The sequence below is a fragment of the Convolutriloba macropyga genome, chromosome 5, assembly GCF_964194025.1.
Source record: "Convolutriloba macropyga chromosome 5, txConMacr16.3, whole genome shotgun sequence".
NCBI classification, from domain to species: domain Eukaryota; kingdom Metazoa; phylum Xenacoelomorpha; order Acoela; family Convolutidae; genus Convolutriloba; species Convolutriloba macropyga.
Genome location: NC_134472.1, coordinates 23,130,140 through 23,153,405, shown reverse-complemented (window position 1 = coordinate 23,153,405; position 23,266 = coordinate 23,130,140). Strand labels below are relative to the sequence as shown.

Sequence of the window (23,266 nt, the reverse complement as noted above, 5' to 3'; positions counted from 1 at the left end):
CTGGACCCTGGATCTGTAAAAACATGAATAAAGAAAAATAAATGTCAAAAAGATTGAAAATTGCACGTTTTGTCAAAAAATGCTAAAATTCATAATGTTGAAATGTTGCAACCATTCCGATACCACTAGAAACTATGCAGTGACCTATTACAAAACCCTAGAGGAGGTTCCTTGACAGCTAGGGCTAAAAAAAACTCAAAAAATGAGAAAATTTTTCAAAAAAACCTGAAAATTGTGAAAATTTTTATAAAATTGCGTGTTTTTAGCGACCGGTTGTTCGAACTAGCCAGGTTGGGTGGGGGTTCACAGGGGTTTGATGAGGTGAAGGGGCGGTGGGCAACAGTGGGATAGGGGGCAACGGCGCGGTGGGCGTGGGGGCAATATGACGGAGGGTCAACAGCGGGTGTGTCTTCAACCTCTCTTCTGCCCTTTGCACCATAAGTATAAGTCTCCAAAACAGGTTGGTTGAGCTGAAATACAGCCGAAATGCTCTAAGAGCACTTAATGCCCACTGGGCGCTACCTGTTTATCTCGTTTTTGAGGACGAAAAGTTAAAAGCGTCAGACGAAAAATCGGTCAAGCGAAAAATCGCATAAAAGACCGACAGGACTAATATAATTGCAACAAACTTCGTTTGAGAGCAATTAAAAACCACTAGCTACTAAATAAAGCTTTTTGATTAGGTTTTTCTATGCCTCATTAGCAATCAATTAGACCTGTCATTGATGGTACTAAGTAATAAGACAACAGATAATTTAAAAAAAAAGTAGCAAAATCTAAAATTCACTTATACTTTATAACAACAAATAGTGGCTAAGTCATAAAAAGATTCAGCTGCCCCTTAATGAATTCAAGCAAAGGCAAAAATACACGATTAGAACACATTTGTACCGTCTTCAAAGCACTGAAGGAGAGAAACTCTGAAAACAAAAGTCAAATTGACGCACCTGAAAAAACATCCATCTCAGAAACCGCCAAAATGTTCAAACACCAATTTCTGACTCTACATTAAAGGTATTTTTAAAACTTCACGCCTCAAACTTACTCGATTTTTCGCTCCCTTTACTAATTCATTTTGACCAAAATCACCACTCTAATTTGACTTCTCCCTGACGTGAAAAAGCCGAAAAACGCGTGAACAGATCTTCCCCAATAATAGCAGCTATTGCTTCGCGGCTATTAATAGGCTTCGGGATCCTTGCCGTTCGTTCGATATGCGCCCTCAGTTACAAGCACTCGCCATTACATGGTAAATATTCTAAAAATATGACACTGCGTTTTCGGGGGCAAATTTCACTCATTCACCAAGCTGGGGGCACTAATGGAAAAGATACAAGCTTTGATACGTAAGTTTTTGTGCACATCTTCATATCGCTCACAATCGGCCAATCCCTATTCTAAAGAATATGGAACCTGTAAGTGATTACCCTGAATACGGGTATACAGTTAAGCAATAAGGGTAAGTTCAAAATAATAGCAACATTATTTTTGTATCCGAAACTGTGTAGTCGTCTTTATTTATTGCCTCTAGGAGCAAGCGAAAACTGTAATTCAATTTACCCTTGTCCTCGACTCATTAACCTGTAGAGATCACTTACTAGAATGATGCATCTATTTTTATTGGCCAACCAATAAGGGGTTTCATTGGACAAAAAGATCTTCAATCTCTTCTAAATTTTTATAAATAGTAGTCAGATCGTTTATTCGTGAATGCTTTGGACCTCGTGAATCTTCGAACCTCGCCATGATCCTAAACAATCCAAACAGCGTTTGAGTCGCCCTAGTTTCAAAGCGAACATCTGGTTGATGATGAACTACTAAAAAATATGGATTCTTTACAAATTTTTTTAAAAAACATTTTCATATACTGGGTAACAATTATTTTCAGCTGCTTTCTTATTACCACTCCGGTCAAAAATATTAACTCAAACTGGGGAAATCGGTTGCCTTCAACTAAGCAGACGAGCGCCAGAACACCTAATCCTATCAACAAAAATCTGTATCCCACGGGCTCTGCAAAAGATAGCTTTCAATTATTTTCGATAGCAGAAATCGTAAATCAACCTATTCAGCTGTCCATCTCATTTTCGGAAACGCAACTGAAAATTATTGCAGTAAAGATTCCAACGTTTCCACTCATCCATGGCTTTATCATTTGCATGGAATTGAGCGACTATTAGATATAGTTATCTATTCGCGTTCACAATAATCTGCATGTTTGACTTGACAATCATACAGGCCGTGAGCTCTATAGCTCTGAAGGAAAACCATGCTGAGTTAACAGTTCCTGTGGGAAACATGCAGTCCTAATGAATTATTGAAATCTAGGCCGTCTTGAAAAGCAAAAAATGACAGGAATTGCAACTTTCAGTGACCATTACTGATATTTTTCTTCAGTCGCAGCCAAATTGTTAAGAGGAAAATTAAGCGGGATGCTTTTCGGTGCTCAAGGTGTGGAACTAACTAGTGCGAGGTAGTTCACGGCCTGAGGCGGTCCAGGACTGCATCGTTTAAAAAGAAATTATTTTAGTTTAATTTGCTTTTTTTCGTACTTTTTAGGTTAATTCTGTTCATCTTCACCCTCATGATATTTCATATTTTGTTCAATTTTCATGTTAATTTTCATAATAGTGATTAACTTTTGTGCTAATAACATTTGAATTAAATGCTCTTGGGCTGCCTTCAACAAGCCTTTAGCAGGCTTTCCGGCTAGTCCGGTCTTGACTATGTATATACCACCTATCAATGTTAATTTTTGTGATTTCAATTGTTCAAGACGAATTCAATTATTATTATTATTATTAAATTCTCAATTTTTTTCCTTGGTTGATTCGATTTTCAAGAGAAAAGAACTTAAATTTTCGTTAGGTTTATGACGACATTGGCCTCGGCTATTTAACTGTTCTTAAACTTTCAAACAATTCTTTGTTTCATTATGAAAGTAATTCTACTAACGAAATCAAGGAACTCCTGCCTAGTGAGGTATCCATCACTGTTCCTGTCTGCAAATTCCAGCAGGTGTTTCAGTCTCTCCTGAGTGAGTTCCTCCCTGAGACCTCCTTCGTGCAACAGTCGTTTAAACGTGTCAATTGTGATAAAGTTCTGTCTGTGCACATCGTACTAAAACACAGCAAACATTCTGTCCACAATTTCTTATGGAAACTCGCAAACCATATCAAAAGACAAAAATGGGCCTCATAAACCATAGCAGAAATATAGAAATTTTTGCCCTTTGTGAAATGCATACTTTATGGTTTTACGTATGGGTTCTAAGAAGGGTTAACCTGGCATTCCACTACATCACAATTGATCCACTGATGTCAACTAAAAAGTCCTGTTCATACGTACTAGACCTCAGAAAGTACAATTTAACCTATATCTCTAGATGATGGCACAGTATGAAAATGTCTCTCAAAAAATAACTGTTACATAACATTTTATCCAATGCCACAAAAACCGACAAGGAAATTGCTTCTTTTCAACCATTATGTTAAATAAACCAATCATTATAGCAAGCAATTGATATTACAAGCATGTTCCGAAATTAACCGTTCAGCTTGGCTGGTTTAAAATATATTTAATTACTTCTCGGCGTTGGTTCCTTTCCTCCATCGAGTAAACGCTCTGTTATTGATTTTTGAACTCAATTCAAATTGCATCAAGGAGGTTCGATAATGCGAGTTTGCATGTAATGTTCCGATTCCGTTATCTTCATTATTTAATAAATTTTGAACAAAAAGAAGCCTTGATACGCGACAATCAAAACTTTGAACACCAATAATAAGATTTGCGACTTCTGAAGAGTGATATAAGGTAATGAGTGTGAAAAAATATTTTTCGAATACCATTAATATCAAACACATAAAAACCTTAGCTGAAATCATTAAAGGATATTTATTGATATTCGGCCTGTAATTAATGAGACTAGATAACAAGTACACCAAACAGAACAGAAAAGTGCAAATTTAAAAAATAAAACACTTTAATAACATTTGATTCTAAAATCATGAAAAACTTTAGCCACCAACTGAAATCAGTCAATAGGTTCCTCTGTTCATCCATAGAAAGTAGATAAGACCTGCAATTATCCGAAATTTCTCATACAACTACGAAAACAACGGCAAATAAACAAAAAGGAAATTAAATTAATAATTTGCAAACCAGGATATAAAAACTACGTCCGTATATTTTTAAAAACATTTGATTTCAATGTCATGAAAAACTTTAGTAGTTCATTTTAATTTTTATTTTCGGTGATTAATGTACAAAAAATTAAAACAAACACTAAAATATTAAATATAACATCGACTGATTACAATACAATTTTTTTGGGGATATCAAAATACAGCAATTACACCAAAACTAGGCCTTGTGATTTTCGTCCGAGGAACAATTAATTGTTCCGAATATTATGGATATGGATCATTCAACTAAAATGTTAATATTTAAAAAAATGATGCATTTTGCATAACTATAGAGTAAAATTAGCAAAAAATCAGCAGAATTTTAAATCAAGAGCACTCTCAAAGAAGGCAACAGAAAATATTGCCTCCTTTGAAGGTAACGCATATTGTTTCAGCAGTTTTAAGGTGTATTAATCTGAAAGCTTAGTTCGCGCCATTTTTGATGAAAAAGACTAAATTTTGAAAAATTTAGCAACAATTTAGCCAAAAATTGGATCAAACAGTTCAAAAACAATTTTTTTGCTTTTAGAGGAAAAATCAACAATGCTATTTGCACAATTTTCATCATATTCTTTTGGTAAAAAGTTGCGTAAAATACAGAAAATGTGAACAGAAACAACAAAAATCAGTCAATTGTTCACAAAAAATTTAAACCTCGATAACTCCGCGGAAAAACCGAAATTAAAATAAAACTTCTGAGTTATACATTCTACGATAGACAGGCTTCCTGATGATACCACCCACAACGCTCTAAGATGAAATATATCGATCGGCCAAAATTGACTGAACAAAAAAACCGTTTGAGTATATAGTTCCTCCCCCCACTGAAATGAGCCGGAACAATTAACTTTAATATCAAAACCAGATAAAAATTACAACCTTGATTTTTCTTGTGGTAACATTGTCAAATTCTTTTTAAAATTGATCTCAGTCGATTGTATCAAAATTCTCACTCAAAAATTGGAAATCTTTTTTCAAAAGATTGAGAGAAAACAGTTTTCAAATTATCTTAGTGCTAGCGACGAAGCGAAGCTCAAGTGATTCTGTCTATTCTGTTCGTCTATGTTGACATTGTTTACAAATAACCAATGCAAAACATTGCCAGTTTTTTTTTAAAAAAATGCTAAATTAAGCTCAAACGTTTTTTAAAATACCAATTTTGTTCAGAATCCTCTACATTGTTTCATGGTAGCATTGTTTCCTCAACATTGTTTCCTCGTCATTATTTCAATATAGAAACTATTAATAGGACTTAAAAACGCACAAATATTAACGTTCACAAATATTAACATAAATAGGCAAAAAAAGAGAAAATTTGACCAAACATTATGCCAAAATTGAACATAACTAACGTAAAACGTCAGGCATTCACAAAATTTAGTTTGTAACTCGAGAACATGAAAAACAATACAATCGAATTATTATGCGCTTGCCGGTCATCCTAATGACACCACTCACAATTATTTGCAACTAATTTTTCGATCGGCCAAAATTGACAGGAAAAAAACTTTAGCAAGTAGTTCTTCCCACACTAAGTAAGGTCGGAACAATCAGCCATTTTTATTATAACCCTACAAATTTAATAAAGACCAGGAAGTTTAGGCCCATCCGAATTTTGTAGTTGAGTCAATTCCGCCCGCCCGATTTATTGAACAGATCATGATATGATCGCAATCTCATCCGGCAATATTTTTCTTAATGCACGATATTCATTTTTTCAAGAAAATCGCTTTTATAGTTGAAAACATACTTCTGATTAAAATAAATTAAATAACCTTAGGGATACATTCATTGTATAATTGTAGGGATACATTTTTGTATAATTTGTCAAACAGGATTAAAGTTAATTCAATAGTTTTTAAATCAATAAATGAAAATTTGTATTAAAATAAATATAATCGGAATGTACAAAATGGAATGCTGTTAAGGCAAACTTGCACATATTTGGCTTTAGTACAGAAAAAAGGGCTGAACGTTTCTTCACAAATTCCATTTGCGGCGACTTAAAAAACTGTTCAATCAAATGCATCGAAAACAGCACTGCTTTATTAGTATTTCTCCAGAAAACAAAATATATAAATTTCGAAGGCGAATGTATTCTAAACTATTGTCCTTAGTTTAAATCACTGAAAAGTTCAAAAATTCTGAGCCTGCTTCAATTATAGAACTGATCACTTTGTTGGATTTTGTTTCATTAAAAGCTTTTTAGGTGACAATTAACCTGACATTCGTATTGATAAAGATTGTTAGGCATACCACTTGGCACCTTGCACGTTGACATCCAAATTTATTCCGAAAAACAAATTGACAAGAAAAAACTAATTCATATTTTCTAAATTGTATTTTATATTGTCTAACTGTTGGAAGTCAAAGCTAGTGTTTTTGGTGAAATTCTTGCTGAAAAGATATGTAAAACAAGAAAGTGTTTCAGCGACCGTTGAAAACTGCGATGAAAAGTTTTTGACATCTCTATCTGCATCTACATCTGTATGTAGAACAATTTCTACTTATAACAAAAATAACAGCTGATGGCAGATAAACGATTGATAAAATGTTTATCGCTAATAGTTAAAAACAATTGAAACAGATTTCAATTTCATCACCAGTTTGGGAATTCTTCTATATAAGCGGGGTCCTTTTTCACATCTTCTGTTGTCATCATTGGATTGAACATTCTAAAATAACCACGGACGTCTGGTTGTTAGAACCAGGCCAAAAATAGGTTAGCCACAATGGAAAAAACTCAGTTCAACGAATTCTTTTTGAAGAACTTTTGTTCATTCTAATTTCTACTTATTTTAGCCTCCTTGCAATTATTGGTTTTTAAAGATTTGTATTGGAATTTTTCTCATCGTATAACATACTTTTAAAAAAAAATCACAAAAATTTCATTTCAAGCTCGGACTCAAAAAATTATTTAACCTCCTCTTTTACATCGTACAAAGACCAATAAGAAGACTGATTTGCAATCGTATTTAATGAAAACTTTGTAAATGATAGTCGAAATGATAGGCGGATAGTTTTGGTTACTAACATACCATTAAATAGCAGGAGCAAGAGTATGCTCAAATTCTACTCTGAGAATATGCCTATAGGCAAAATAAATTTTTAATGAGTTTTCTAAATCAAAACTGTTTAGTATTAAACTCGGTGCTTGAATGTTATAAGTAAATGCACTTCACCAATCCTTCTTGTTATGTCTAGTCAAGCCTCCCATAAATATACACATACCATTATAAATACACACACGCGCGTTAGTACTTCACACAACGTTATAACAAAAAGTTGCCTTCACAGGGCAAAGAAATAGGCTTCGAACTCATTCACTTTACAGGCAGGAAAATCAATAGAACAGCATCTGTTTGGATTGTACCAAGCTGTGGATTGTAAAATATTTTGAGAACTTTTTTCTAATTTTAGTATTTTCATTTTGGCATTGAGTAAAAGGACATGCAAGACTCCAGCTTATCTGATCCATTTGAACTAATTAAAAGAAACGCTGCAATTCACATTAAACGAGTATCTGACAAAAGGTTGAGAGACACTATTCTTACATTCTCACCTGTGTGAACACTTCGTCCCACCGCCTACGCTCCTCGAGCGTCGACATCTCAGTCTCTGAAAAACAGGACAACACCCCCAATTATGTAACCAACTGTTAATGGTCATTATGAAGTCTAGGTGACGTGACACTGATGCAGTCACGAAGAAAATCTGTCATTTGTTAGAACCGCGTAGCAGTTAGAATTTCGAATTGACTTTAGCGTCACGTAACCTTGCTTGGCACATGAACTTTATAATTGTTTGAAAACATGAACTTCGCGTGAATTCTTTCTTCTTATCAAGGATTCTTAGCCTGCACGAAAAAGATCAAAGACGGTTTAGAATTGATTGCATTGGTTATAAGAAGCGGAGTTATCAGCTTTAGTAATACACACAATCATAATCAAAAATATCAATAGTAGCTGGCCACAGAGAGGTCCAATTCTTCGAATAATTTTCCACCTCTAGATTTAAATTCACAGGATACAAGGAGGCTCGGAAATGTGCGATTGCACATAAGGTTCCGACCCCGCTCATCCATAATTTTGGAATAAAATGAGGGACAGGTAGAAAAACCCAAAAATTAATGTATTTTTCAAAAAAAAATTGGCGTATGAACGAAAAGATAGCCTCCAAAGCAAATAACTCAGTGGAGTAAAAAAAAGATGCACTAGATTGATGAGATATGCCAATATTAAGAAAGCAAGTGAAGACGAACAGCAAAATCAAACAACAACAAACATTAATTACATCAAAAACTTTATGTCCGTTTTAAAAAACAAAACTTAATAACAAAGTCAAAATAGCGTCAGATAAAACTGAAATTAAACAAAACAACTTGGAATTCACCAGAAATGATACGAGACGAGTCCATAATAAGGCTTGGTAACAATAATACAAAAAAGAACAAAAACAGAAATACACTTATTTAAAAAAATTAATTTCGAAGTAATGAAAACCATTAGAAATCAACTAAAATATCACTTTGGTTTACAATTACCAAGGCTTCTATACAACGGAGTTAAGAACTGTCGGAATTCAGTTTTTAATGCGGTTAAAAAGAACAACAAAACGACAACAACCAAAAAATCCATTAAAACTTGCCAGAGAACACTTTCGAAGCTTTTTTTTTTCGAAAAAAATTATTTTTAAAGACATGAGAGCCATTAATTACAAAACGAAATAAATAATTAGGTTTGTTTATTCTTCCAAAGGAAGTCCTTGAGACCTGTAATTATTCACACTGTCTTACGTTTACAAAAAGAACGTCAAATGTGAGAAAAATCAAAAATTCATTTACTTTTTCTTGTGAAAAACCTGTGTCGAAGCCCGTAATTACATAACGAATTCTTTAAAAACATTATATTCTGTGACACCAATCCCTTTTGACACCTTCCCTTGGCAACAATAATGTCATATTTGGCCTGTAATTAACTAGACTAGGTAACAAACAGAAAATAAAAGGAACAAAATTGCGAAGTTAAAAATTTACTTTTTTGTTTTGGAAAACAATTGTTTTCAAAGTCATGAAAGCCGTCAGCTATCTTCTATTATCAAAATATTGGATCATCTATTCTTCAAAAAAAAAGCCAATGAAGCCGGGCCATGGTTCAGGAAAGTTCAAACGACTAAAAAGACAAAGTAAACACGACAGTTGAAGACAAATTTAAAAAAATCAATTAGATTCTTCGAGAAAGCAGTGTCGAAGCCGTAAAAACCCATCTATATCTTTAGTTTAAAAGTATTAAAAGTTTAAAGGATTTTAGTTTTATAAGTATCAATTTTGCTTTTTTGAACGCCAACAATGTGATATATGAACTGTCAATTACATGCTAATGTGACAAATCTAGAAAACATGAAAAACGGGCAAATAACTAAAATAAAAAAAAATGCAAAATCTAGAATTAATAAAGCCCGAAAACCATAACTAAAGGCGTAAACCGGCAATTAAGATTGAATCTGAATTCAGTAGAAAGGAGAAGGATTCTTTTATTGCTGACACTAAGCCACATGTTGACCAAATTAAAAGAAAAATGGAGGCAAAGTTCAAAAAGCCAATTTTTATTTAAAAACAAGATATTTTTAAAAGTCAAAACGATCATAAGTTTTCAAGCAATAAACTAGATAAAATAAATTGGAGCAAATTAAGAAGGGAACTGGATCTATCAATACAGAGCTTTGATTTGAAATGTTCTGTTATTTAACTAATATATAAAAAAGGTCAAAATTTTTTAATAAAAAAGACCGACTGATTACAATCCGAATTATTTTTGAATTGTAACAGTCTAAGATTGGTCCAAAACTAGCAGTGCTAATGCGGTTCGCCCAATAAGAACACTTAATTTTTCTAATGTCAAAGATATAGATATTTTGTTAGTTGAAAAATCAAAAAAAGCTGCGTTTTTGATAATCAACGAATAAATTTAGCAAAAAACGGCAAAGTCTTATTTACAGAGCACTTGCAACGGAAGTTGAAGTAGAAATAGCCCCCTTTTGAGTCTACTCATTATTGTGTTAGTGGTGTTTGGGTGTGCACTTCGTGCCAATTTATTCAAAGTAAACGAAAAAAAATTATTTCGTGCTGTTTTTGATAAAAAAAGTCTGAATTTTGTGAAATATTTAGCCAGAATTTTTGACAAAAAAATTAACTACAATTAGTTAGGAAAAATTTTTGTCTTTAAAAATAAATTCAACAAGACTTTCTTGAAAAAATTTTAACAAATTTTAGCAAAATTAGCGAAATTTTAGTCAAAAATTCCAAAAAATGTGACTAAAATCAACGGAATTCACTCTATTTTCCCCAAAAGTTTAAACCTCGATGACTCCCTGTGAAAAACGAAAATCAGAAAAATCTTTTTAATTCCATATTCTCCGCTGGACAAGCTTTCTAATGATACCAGTCAACTCTCTACGATGAATATATCGATCGGCCAAAATTGTCTGAACAAAATAATAAAAACCCATTTGAGTATATAGTTCCTGCCCCCTCAAGAGGGGTCGGAACAAAATGTCGATATCAATATAAGTTTAAGCTGAAATTATCGAAAAATATAGATACATTTAGTGTCACCCTGCCAAGCCAACAACCAGAATCTGTTAAAAACAAAATCTACAGGGGGCTACTATCAATACCAATAAGCATTAGAGATGGTAACTAATACTTATAGGAACGACGTTCACATAGCGGGCATCTAAAATTGGGCTTTATGGGTTTATCCCGTTTCTACTTCTGACTTCAATTTTTTATACTGAATCTGTTCATTTTGAATTGCTTTGCTGAGCAACTGATGTTCAAAATCACTTTTAACAGAATGAGAGAAGAGAAACTAGCCTAGAGAAGTCAAAAAGATATCACGCAAAATGTTGAAAAAGCGGCAAAATGAGGTAAAGCGAAACATTTTTTTATTGGACGAAGTAAAAAAACATAGCAGGACAAGTCCTGAAATACAATTCAAAGAATTGAATGAAAACTCAGACGTAATCTATCTGACCAGCAGATCAATTGAACAATTCCAGCCAGAACACAAAATCATCTAAAAAAATTGAGAAATTAAAAGAATCAAAACTAAACAAAATATACTCATTGCTAAAACTCGAAGCTTTTAAACCTAAGGCAAAATTTTTCCCTTTAAAAATACCTATTTCAAAAATATGTTTAAAACCAATTTTTGTTCCTGACATCCTTCAAGTATGATATCTGCAAGACCGGAAAAGTATTCATTGGCCCTTGAAGATCGATGATTAACCCGAAAATGACCAAAAAATTAAAAAGAAATCAATTCCAAATTATCAGAAAATGTTGCTGAAAATTGTGATATAAACATCTTCAGAATCATTTCAATGTCTCTAGAGGCTATTCAGTAACCCAATTCCAAGCTTTAAAAACTCATTGGCTCATAAATCGATAGGCAATAATTTTTAGAAAAAAAAATCAAACTTCAACAAATAGAACTTCGTCCTATTAAAATGTTGAAAGCCATTCAATTGCCTCTTATTCAATTATTTAATAACATACTATCAAACGCTGGATGAGGTTACCTGTCTACTGAGAGAAGAAAAAATACAAATGTTTCGAATAAACTAGAAAAAAATTGCAAATTTTAACAAAAAACTTCCAAAAGTCGAAAGGTTAAATTGTTGAAAACAAATCCTTTGAAACAAAAAAACCATGCAGTAACTTTATCAGAACGTGGAATAGGCTTTCTCGCACTTGAGAATGGACGAATATCAAAAACTGACAAAAACTTTAGAAAACCTTAAAAAATTTGAAGATTTTATCAAAAAATGCTAAAATTCGAGACACTAAAATGTTAAAAACCATTCCATTGTCACTAGAAACTATGAAGTGACCTATTAACAAAACTCAAAGGAGATTGCCTGGTCCCTGAAGCCGGAAAAACTGAAAAAATGACCAAAATTTTCAAAAACCTGAAAAAAAATGCTGAATTTTGTCAAAAAAATTGCTAAAATTTGTGATATTCAAAAGTTAAAACCTATTCCATGGCAACTAAAAGTTTTTCAGTACCTTATCATCCAACCACTAAGTTTTCAACCGCTAATCCAACCGAGGTTTTCTGGCCCCTGGGACTCAAACAACTTGAATAATGACAATAAATGTCAAAAAAAATATGAAAAAATTGCAAGCTTTGTCAAAAAATGCTAAAATTCATGATGACAAAAAGTTGAAAACCATACCATTACTACTAGAAACTATGCAGTAATCTATCGCAAAACCTTTATCAAACTCTAGAGGAGGTTTCTTTGCACCTAGGGCTAAAAACTGAAAAAATGACAAGCATTTTCAAAAAACCTGAAAAAAATTGCAAAAATTAGTATCCTTTTGCGAGTTTGTGTTTGTAGTACCAAAACTTATAGCGCATAAAATGGTCATGACAAGCACTTTTGTGTCGCAAGCAACCTTAATCAACTTTTAAAAACTTCAACCTAAGACTAATCAAACAAAGAAACTCAAAAAAAATCACAAACATGAAAAATTGCACCATTTTGAGCCCAAAAATTCCTAAAAATGACCTTTTAAACTTAAATTAAGGCCATCCCAGCAGCTGCACCACTATTAGCACTTGAAGGACAACTAAAGCCCACTTTGGGCCTCTAATGAAATTTAACGCCCGCTGGGCTTTACCTGTTTATCCCGTTTTGAACGATCAAAGTCATTGAAAAATGTGTGAACACATCTTAAAAAAAAAACACAGCGCACCAATACAATTCAAATTCTTTGAATTGTAAAAAAATAGGAGCGCTAAAATAGCCGGCTGAGAAGATGAGGGCGGCTATTAATAATCGGAATGTACAAAATGGAATGCTGTTCAGGCCAACCTGCACATATTTGGCTTTAGTACAGAAAAAAGGGCTGAACGTTTCTTCACAAATTCCATTTGCGGCGACTTAAAAAACTGTTCAATCAAATGCATCGAAAACAGCACTGCTTTATTAGTATTTCTCCAGAAGACAAAATATATAAATTTCGAAGGCGAATGTATTCTAAACTATTGTCCTTAGTTTAAATCACTGAAAAGTTCAAAAATTCTGAGCCTGCTTCAATTATAGAACTGATCACTTTGTTGGATTTTGTTTCATTAAAAGCTTTTTAGGTGACAATTAACCTGACATTCGTATTGATAAAGATTGTTAGGCATACCACTTGGCACCTTGCACGTTGACATCCAAATTTATTCCGAAAAACAAATTGACAAGAAAAAACTAATTCATATTTTCTAAATTGTATTTTATATTGTCTAATTGTTGGAAGTCAAAGCTAGTGTTTTTGGTGAAATTCTTGCTGAAAAGATATGTAAAACAAGAAAGTGTTTCAGCGACCGTTGAAAACTGCGATGAAAAGTTTTTGACATCTCTATCTGCATCTACATCTGTATGTAGAACAATTTCTACTTATAACAAAAATAACAGCTGATGGCAGATAAACGATTGATAAAATGTTTATCGCTAATAGTTAAAAACAATTGAAACAGATTTCAATTTCATCATCAGTTTGGGAATTCTTCTATATAAGCGGGGTCCTTTTTCACATCTTCTGTTGTCATCATTGGATTGAACATTCTAAAATAACCACGGACGTCTGGTTGTTAGAACCAGGCCAAAAATAGGTTAGCCACAATGGAAAAAACTCAGTTCAACGAATTCTTTTTGAAGAACTTTTGTTCATTCTAATTTTTACTTATTTTAGCCTCCTTGCAATTATTGGTTTTTAAGGATTTGTATTGGAATTTTTCTCATCGTAAAACATGCTTTTAAAAAAAATCACAAAAATTTCATTTCAAGCTCGGACTCAAAAAATTATTTAACCTCCTCTTTTACATCGTACAAAGACCAATAAGAAGACTGATTTGCAATCGTATTTAATGAAAACTTTGTAAATGATAGTCGAAATGATAGGCGGATAGTTTTGGTTACTAACATACCATTAAATAGCAGGAGCAAGAGTATGCTCAAATTCTACTCTGAGAATATGCCTATAGGCAAAATAAATTTTTAATGAGTTTTCTAAATCAAAACTGTTTAGTATTAAACTCGGTGCTTGAATGTTATAAGTAAATGCACTTCACCAATCCTTCTTGTTATGTCTAGTCAAGCCTCCCATAAATATACACATACCATTATAAATACACACACGCGCGTTAGTACTTCACACAACGTTATAACAAAAAGTTGCCTTCACAGGGCAAAGAAATAGGCTTCGAACTCATTCACTTTACAGGAAGGAAAATCAATAGAACAGCATCTGTTTGGATTGTACCAAGCTGTGGATTGTAAAATATTTTGGAGAACTTTTTTCTAATTTTAGTATTTTCATTTGGCATTGAGTAAAAGGACATGCAAGACTCCAGCTTATCTGAACCATTTGAACTAATTAAAAGAAACGCTGCAATTCACATTAAACGAGTATCTGACAAAAGGTTGAGAGACACTATTCTTACATTCTCACCTGTGTGAACACTTCGTCCCACCGCCTACGCTCCTCGAGCGTCGACATCTCAGTCTCTGAAAAACAGGACAACACCCCAATTATGTAACCAACTGTTAATGGTCATTATGAAGTCTAGGTGACGTGACACTGATGCAGTCACGAAGAAAATCTGTCACTTGTTAGAACCGCGTAGCAGTTAGAATTTCGAATTGCCTTTAGCGTCACGTAACCTTGCTTGGCACATGAACTTTATAATTGTTTGAAAACATGAACTTCGCGTGAATTCTTTCTTCTTATCAAGGATTCTTAGCCTGCACGAAAAAGATCAAAGACGGTTTAGAATTGATTGCGTTGGTTATAAGAAGCGGAGTTATCAGCTTTAGTAATACACACAATCATAATCAAAAATATCAATAGTAGCTGGCCACAGAGAGGTCCAATTCTTCGAATAATTTTCCACCTCTAGATTTAAATTCACAGGATACAAGGAGGCTCGGAAATGTGCGATTGCACATAAGGTTCCGACCCCGCTCATCCATAATTTTGGAATAAAATGAGGGACAGGTAGAAAAACCCAAAAATTAATGTATTTTTCAAAAAAAATTGGCGTATGAACGAAAAGATAGCCTCCAAAGCAAATAACTCAGTGGAGTAAAAAAAAAGATGCACTAGATTGATGAGATATGCCAATATTAAGAAAGCAAGTGAAGACGAACAGCAAAATCAAACATTAACAAACATTAATTACATCAAAAACTTTATGTCCGTTTTAAAAAACAAAACTTAATAACAAAGTCAAAATAGCGTCAGATAAAACTGAAATTAAACAAAACAACTTGGAATTCACCAGAAATGATACGATACGAGTCCATAATAAGGCTTGGTAACAATAATACAAAAAAGAACAAAAACAGAAATACACTTATTCAAAAAAAATTAATTTCGAAGTAATGAAAACCATTAGAAATCAACTAAAATATCACTTTGGTTTACAATTACCAAGGCTTCTATACAACGGAGTTAAGAACTGTCGGAATTCAGTTTTTAATGCGGTTAAAAAGAACAACAAAACGACAACAACCAAAAAATCCATTAAAATTTGCCAGAGAACACTTTCGAAGCTTTTTTTTCGAAAAAAATTATTTTTAAAGATATGAGAGCCATTAATTACAAAACGAAATAAATAATTAGGTTTGTTTATTCTTCCAAAGGAAGTCCTTGAGACCTGTAATTATTCACACTGTCTTACGTTTGCAAAAAGAACGTCAAATGTGAGAAAAATCAAAAATTCATTTACTTTTTCTTGTGAAAAACCTGTGTCGAAGCCCGTAATTACATAACGAATTCTTTAAAAACATTATATTCTGTGACACCAATCCCTTTTGACACCTTCCCTTGGCAACAATAATGTCATATTTGGCCTGTAATTAACTAGACTAGGTAACAAACAGAAAATAAAAGAAACAAAATTGCGAAGTTAAAAATTTACTTTTTTGTTTTGGAAAACAATTGTTTTCAAAGTCATGAAAGCCGTCAGCTATCTTCTATTATCAAAATATTGGATCATCTATTCTTCAAAAAAAGCCAATGAAAATGGGCCATGGTTCAGGAAAGTTCAAACGACTAAAAAGACAAAGTAAACACGACAGTTGAAGACAAATTTAAAAAAATCAATTAGATTCTTCGAGAAAGTAGTGTCGAAGCCGTAAAAACCCATCTATATCTTTAGTTTAAAAGTATTAAAAGTTTAAAGGATTTTAGTTTTATAAGTATCAATTTTGCTTTTTTGAACGCCAACAATGTGATATATGAACTGTCAATTACATGCTAATGTGACAAATCTAGAAAACATGAAAAACGGGAAAATAACTAAAATAAAAAAAATGCAAAATCTAGAATTAATAAAGCCCGAAAACCATAACTTAAGGCGTAAACCGGCAATTAAGATTGAATCTGAATTCAGTAGAAAGGAGAAGGATTCTTTTATTGCTGACACTAAGCCACATGTTGACCAAATTAAAAGAAAAATGGAGGCAAAGTTCAAAAAGCCAATTTTTATTTAAAAAAAAGATATTTTTAAAAGTCAAAACGATCATAAGTTTTCAAGCAATAAACTAGATAAAATAAATTGGAGCAAATTAAGAAGGGAACTGGATCTATCAATACAGAGCTTTGATTTGAAATGTTCTGTTATTTAACTAATATATAAAAAAGGTCAAAATTTTTTAATAAAAAAGACCGACTGTTTATAATCCGAATTATTCTTGAATTGTAACAGTCTAAGATTGGTCCAAAACTAGCAGTGCTAATGCGGTTCTCCCAATAAGAACACTTAATTTTTCTAATGTCAAAGATATAGATATTTTGTTAGTTAAAAAATCAAAAAAAAGCTGCGTTTTTGATAATCAACGAATAAATTTAGCAAAAACGGCAAAGTCTTATTTACAGAGCACTTGCAACGGAAGTTGAAGTAGAAATAGCCCCCTTTTGAGTCTACAAATTATTGTGTTAGTGGTGTTTGGGTGTGCACTTCGTGCCAATTTATTCAAAGTAAACGAAAAAAAAATTATTTCGTGCTGTTTTTGATTAAGAAAAGTCTGAATTTTGTGAAATATTTAGCCAGAATTTTTGACAAAAAAATTAACTACAATCAGTTAAGAAAAATTTTTGTCTTTAAAAATAAATTCAACAAGACTTTCTTAAAAAATTTGAACAAATTTTAGCAAAATTAGCGAAATTTTAGTCAAAAATTCCAAAAAATGTGACTAAAATCAACGGAATTCACTCTATTTTCCCCAAAAGTTTAAACCTCGATGACTCCCTGTGAAAAACGAAAATCAGAAAAATCTTTTTAATTCCATATTCTACGCTGGACAAGCTTTCTAATGATACCAGTCAACTCTCTACGATGAATATATCGATCGGCCAAAATTGTCTGAACAAAATAATAAAAACCCATTTGAGTATATAGTTCCTGCCCCCTCAAGAGGGGTCGGAACAAAATGTCGATATCAATATAAGTTTAAGCTGAAATTATCGAAAAATATAGATACATTTAGTGTCACCCTGCCCAGCCAAAAGAAAAATTTAACTTAAGGGCTGTGTGCTTTCTGAGTTAACAACCAGAATCTGTTAAAAACAAAATCTGCGCGTAGCTACATCAGCAACATAATTATACTTATGAAGATAAAGGAAAAGTTTACCTCTCTGGGGCTCGACTTTTGACATCACAAAAAGCTATATTAGCTGTAAAACAAATATTATTCACATTCTAAAAGATTTTCAGTAAAAGCTGCGATAAAAAACTGTTTACAAGACTTGCTTACACGTTCTCATCATAAAACGAAGAGTACGTTCATTTAACAAAACAATAACTAAAGACAATTTATTTAAACCATCAAAATTATATAGTCGACTTGATCGAGTTGTCAAAATTTTATTAACAAAGAATTTAATGGCTTTCTTAACAAAGAACTTATTCCTTTAAGTGGCAACTTAATGACTTTCAGATAGCGAAGAAACTACCTTAATCGTAGAGTACTACAGACGTTTTACATGAAACTTTTTTTAAATCCTCATCTTGCATCAAGGATCTGATTTGAGTTGCAGCCCGCAGACTATCAAGCTCACATCTACACCCACTAACACTGGGCAGAAAGAACTGCAGTGAATCAATATCAAAAGAACGCATATCTTTAAGTCAGACCCAAAAAAAGATTGCCACTTCTTTGAAAGAAGGAAACTAGTAGTGAAACCAGTAGTTTAGTAGCGCTTTAAAATCAAACGAAATTCAAAATCAATTACATAGAACAGCTGCATACAAATGATGAAGTGCTTCGACCCAGTTTAGTGGGGGGGGGGGGGGACTAAAGTTTTTTCATGACTTTGAAATATAATTTTTAAAAAATATATAGACCTATTTTTTTTAACTTAGTTGTTCTTTTTGTCTACTTGTTACCTAGTCTTTTTTATGTCGAATATCACATAATTGAAGAAATTTACTGTTTTTACAGCATTGCTTATTGTTTTAACTATTTTCTTTTGATAGACGTTCGACATATTCTGAATAATAACAGGTCTCAATGTTTTTCAACATTGCCGTTTTTGTTCTTATGTCTACTTTTAACCAAGTCTCATTAACGACTGCTCCCATGTTTCTTCTAGGGAAGTACAAACTCATTTCTTCAGTTTAGGCTTTATTGACGCTATATTATTAAGCATTTTTTCTTCAAAAAATAGACATTAAGTTTTGGATGTAAATAATGTTTCTTGTTGTTAATTGATTTCATTGTTTGTCTTGTCTCAAAGTTTTAATAGTGGCGAATTACAGGGCTGATAACTCATCGGCCCTCTAATTTGGCATCAGTTACGCAACTGTGATTTGAGTTGGAAGCAATTTTTATTAGTACACCAATTATTTTTGAACAATATTTGAAATTTTGAAAGTTTTCTATCTCTCCTTATTTGGAAGACAATAAAGCCGAAAATGTGGATGAGCGCGGTCTGAACATCATGTACGAACGCACATTGCCGAGCTTCCTTGTTGGTTAAAAACGGTGTTCAGTTACAATAATAAACATATATAATATGTTCAGATATAATAATAATCCTTCACATCCACGCAAAAATTGAGTCAAACAAAAAAAAACAAGGATAAAGCCACTAAAGAAATGTTTCCAAAGCAGCAGAAGAATGTTGAACACAAAGTTAAACACGTCAAACACAAATGAATATTCATCATTTTTTGAGAGCTATAATGACTATTAAATCAGCAAAACAGTTTGATTTTGAAGAGTTTGATAATTCTCGACAAGCTTAGGCGTTACTTATAACGATCACAAGGGTCCAACAATTAACATCCATCATCAAATACCTAGATCAAATAACCCTATAAAAAGAAATCTCTTCGATAAATTAAACTAAAAAACTTCTACTTTGTCGAATATCTGTGGTGTTGCTGGCTTCAAGACAAAAGATGGAAACAACTCTCAACAATTAAAAAGAGAACAATAAAAAACTAAACCTTTTTTACCCTTAGAATTAGAAGGGAAACATAGGCAAGAAAGAAATTAAAAACGCATTAGCAAAATTTACCCATTTTTCTTGATAAAACTCAATGTCAATGTCTTAAAAAGACCAATTCTAACCAAACGCTGAAAAATACCATTTATGCAAGCTGATATCAAGTTTCATTGAATCTTAAATGTCTACATCAGAGATAAGAACTATTCGTGCATGCGGAGGTGTGAATGTTGATATTATAAATACACATACCTGAAACGTTCACCAATATACCAATTTTCGATAAATTACGACCCATATTCAAGAACCACAAATTATGTGACTGACTTCAATTACAAATACCGAAGGCAAAAGACAAAAACTAAAAAGAACAAAAAACAATAGCAAACAAAAAACGAATCAGATAAAAAATGCCAGCAAAGCGACAAGAGACAAATTTTGCAAACGTGAAACTTCTTTTGATTTTTCGCTGAAAATGCCTTTACAATCAACATATAATTTACAATATACATAAAAACGGATAATTAATGTTCCGACGCACTTTAGTGGGGGAGGAACTATATAATCAAATGGGTTTTTTTGTTCAGACAATTTTGACCGATCGATATAATCATCGTAGATTTGTGAGTGGTATCATTAGAAAGTCCGTCCAGCGTAGTGTAGAATAAAAATTTTTTCACATTTCGTTTTTATAGGGAGTTATCGAGGCTGAACGTTTCGTGAATATTGGACGTAATTCAGCTGTTTTCATTCACATTTTCGGTATTATTCACAAATTTTCGTCAATTTTGCTAAAATGTTAAAAATGTTAACTGTAGTGCTTTTGATTTTACCTCAAAATTTGATTTTACCTTTTGATTTTGATAGAGGAGGGTTGCTGAATTAATCGATCCGAGTGTTTTGGCTAGAATTTTTCAAAACTTTTCAAAAAAGGCGACCAAATTTGCTTTTTTAGCGCACTTGCTTTAAATTTGCTGGAAGTAGACACTTTAAAACTGCGGCCATATTCTTCTGAAGCTCAAAAAGCTAGTTGTAATCCCGCTGGCTTTAAGAGTTTTCTGGAATTAAAACTTGCCAGTTTTTTTGCAAATTTAAATTCGATAATTATACAAAATGCAGTATTTATTTTTTGACAAACTGAAAAATTTTGCTTAAAAATTGATCTGTTTTTCAACTATTTGAACAATTGAGTGTTTTGTTAGACGCGCAGCAATATCTGGGCTGATCTTGATCTCACTATGGATCCTTACGTTAAAAAATTTTAGATTTGAATGGGGCACGACCTTATTTTTCAAAATACTTCCGCTATGTAAATATTTTTTATGTAAATTACCGACAAGAATTCCAAATCAGTGCTCACATTATGACAGATACTAATTAAAATAAACGAGGCCCAATGAGATTATATTATGGTTTCAGAGTTAAGCTCAAGTTTATGGCTCCGATCAATTGCTTCCGTAAAAAGTTTAAGGACTTCTTGAGTCTTGCATTCATTTGTTGTACTTATTGTAGCCCAATGACTTAGTGTCTTCAATCAAAGATCCAGTTAGCGCTTTAGGAGGTATAAATGAACCTAGACAATTCCTTCAGTTGTTATCTAATGTCTGTTATGACTTTGAATATTTTCTTAAACATATCGGTGAATTTTTGAACATTGCCTCTATTTTATCTTATTTCTCTCAACTTCGTGCGCAGTCTCAGTAAAAAAAAAGGAGGAAACCGATTCAACTAATAGTTTTTATGTTTTGATGCTACCGGTTTTCAATTTTATTTTTGAGCATAATTGCATTTTTTTTATGCGTTCATTTTGTATCCTTGTCGAATTATCACATTATTGACAAGTCCAATGGAAGGCAAGCATAGTAGGGAAAATGCACAGCGTTGGAGAAAGGCATATCTAGATATGTTAATTGTTTTTCTTGAATAGTTTATGTTTCTTGGGCTGAGACACAGTTATCTTGCAAAAATTGGTGGATTCTTTGTTTTTGCCTATGTTTGTAATTCTTTTTGTTGTTGTACGCCATATACCTGATAATGATATGTCTCAATTGCTTACGCAAGACGTATAACTCCACCTAGTTCAAGATTTCAGTTTATAGCTGATTAATTTAAAGACTTTCAAATTAAAATTTAAGAAAGATTTTCTTCAACTGTCGTCACCATGTAACTCAATCTCACTAATTAGAAGTCTCAATTACTTTTGTTGATTCAAACATTTCATCGCGCTTGGTTACGTGGTGTGACTGATGACTTCGACCATTCAGTTTTGCAAAGAACTTTTGAAATTCCTACACTGATCGATTTTTGGGTATCTTTTTGTTGTCATGTCTATTGTTGTCTATGTAGTCTTTTTAAAAGGAAGAAGCGTTGATATTAAGATGAGAGAGTGATAATTTACAGTTTTTGCAGGTAACATCTTATAATTATAGTGCCTTGAACAGTGTAGTGTCGTTTTGTTGAAGTCCTAAGTCTGTTATGACTTTTAAAAATATTTGTTTTCGAACACATATTTGGGTTTTGAGCTTCATTTCTTTAAATAAAAATTTCGGTCAATTTCTAGCTCAGTCTGTGTAAACACAGATCAATGTTGAGATTTTTGTATATATTTGTATATTTTAAACGATTTTCTTTTTCTTTTTATTTCATAACAATAATCGTAGGTCCCATTGGCTTTGAAATTTTGCGCAATCGAGCATTAGATAATGAAATGTCTCATTTGCTTCCTATGGAGATATAAATGAACATCTTAGTGATTTCAATTGATATCTAATGACATTAAAAACTGTGAAATTAATTGTTTTTAAAAAAAGAAACGTATTTTTGAACTTCGCACCTCTGTTCTTTTTTGTCGACCTGTTAACCAGTCGCATTGAGAACAGGTCCCATACCTTTTCTAATGAAGTATAGGTTAAATTGTTTTGTTTAGGTTTTATCTGATGCGAGTTTGAATTTTTAATGAATTTTTTCATTTAAGACAATGAGTTTTGGTCGTAAATAATGTTGGTTGTTTCATTTTTATTATTGTCCTTTCCCGTCGTCCTATTATCAACAACTTTCTTCTGCCCTCTAGCGTGGCATTATTGTATTCCAATGGTTGTTTACTGAACGCTATGAATGGTTTTAAAAGTGTTCTATCTCTTCATCATTTGGTAGCCAATTAAATCAAGAATGTGGATGACCGGGGTCTGAACAATATGTGCGCATGCACATTACCGAGCCTTCTTGTTGTATTTTTTATAAAATTTTGGCACTTGTAATCAATAGCACCAACAAAAATTTTGAATCATATAATAAAGCTTTCATTCAACTCATCCTAAACTGGATTGAAATGCATGACTGCCTACTTAATTGTTCGAAGATTTTTGGGTTTAGAGCCATAGCACCGAATATTGCTTGACAAAAGCCCGAATAACACATAACAGCTAACATAATTCTTTCGAAAAATAGCAGAAAATAATTTAAAACTTATAAAAATCCTAAGTAAATCATTGGAATCTAAGTGCTACGGGCCAGGGACTTCCACCAAAAATTTAAAGACAGCAAATAAAACCTAATAGAAACATTTTATCCA

The 23,266-nt window shown here is 32.6% G+C and overlaps 2 protein-coding genes across 2 annotated transcripts in view; both read right to left on the bottom strand.

The window, feature by feature from the left end:
• Positions 1-7,834, bottom strand: part of LOC142339241 (rhomboid-related protein 2-like) — a 28,070-nt gene extending 20,236 nt beyond the window's left edge. The window contains exons 1-2 of the mRNA XM_075389101.1: positions 7,747-7,834; positions 2,956-3,120 (exon numbers count right to left, since the gene is read on the bottom strand). Of these exons, the coding sequence (XP_075245216.1) occupies positions 2,956-3,120; positions 7,747-7,794 (213 nt within the window). The 5' untranslated portion in view covers positions 7,795-7,834. The remainder of the gene's footprint in view (positions 1-2,955; positions 3,121-7,746) is intronic.
• Positions 1-23,266, bottom strand: part of LOC142339245 (T-complex protein 1 subunit theta-like) — a 300,794-nt gene that overhangs the window by 56,369 nt on the left and 221,159 nt on the right. The gene's annotated exons all lie outside the window — the stretch shown is intronic.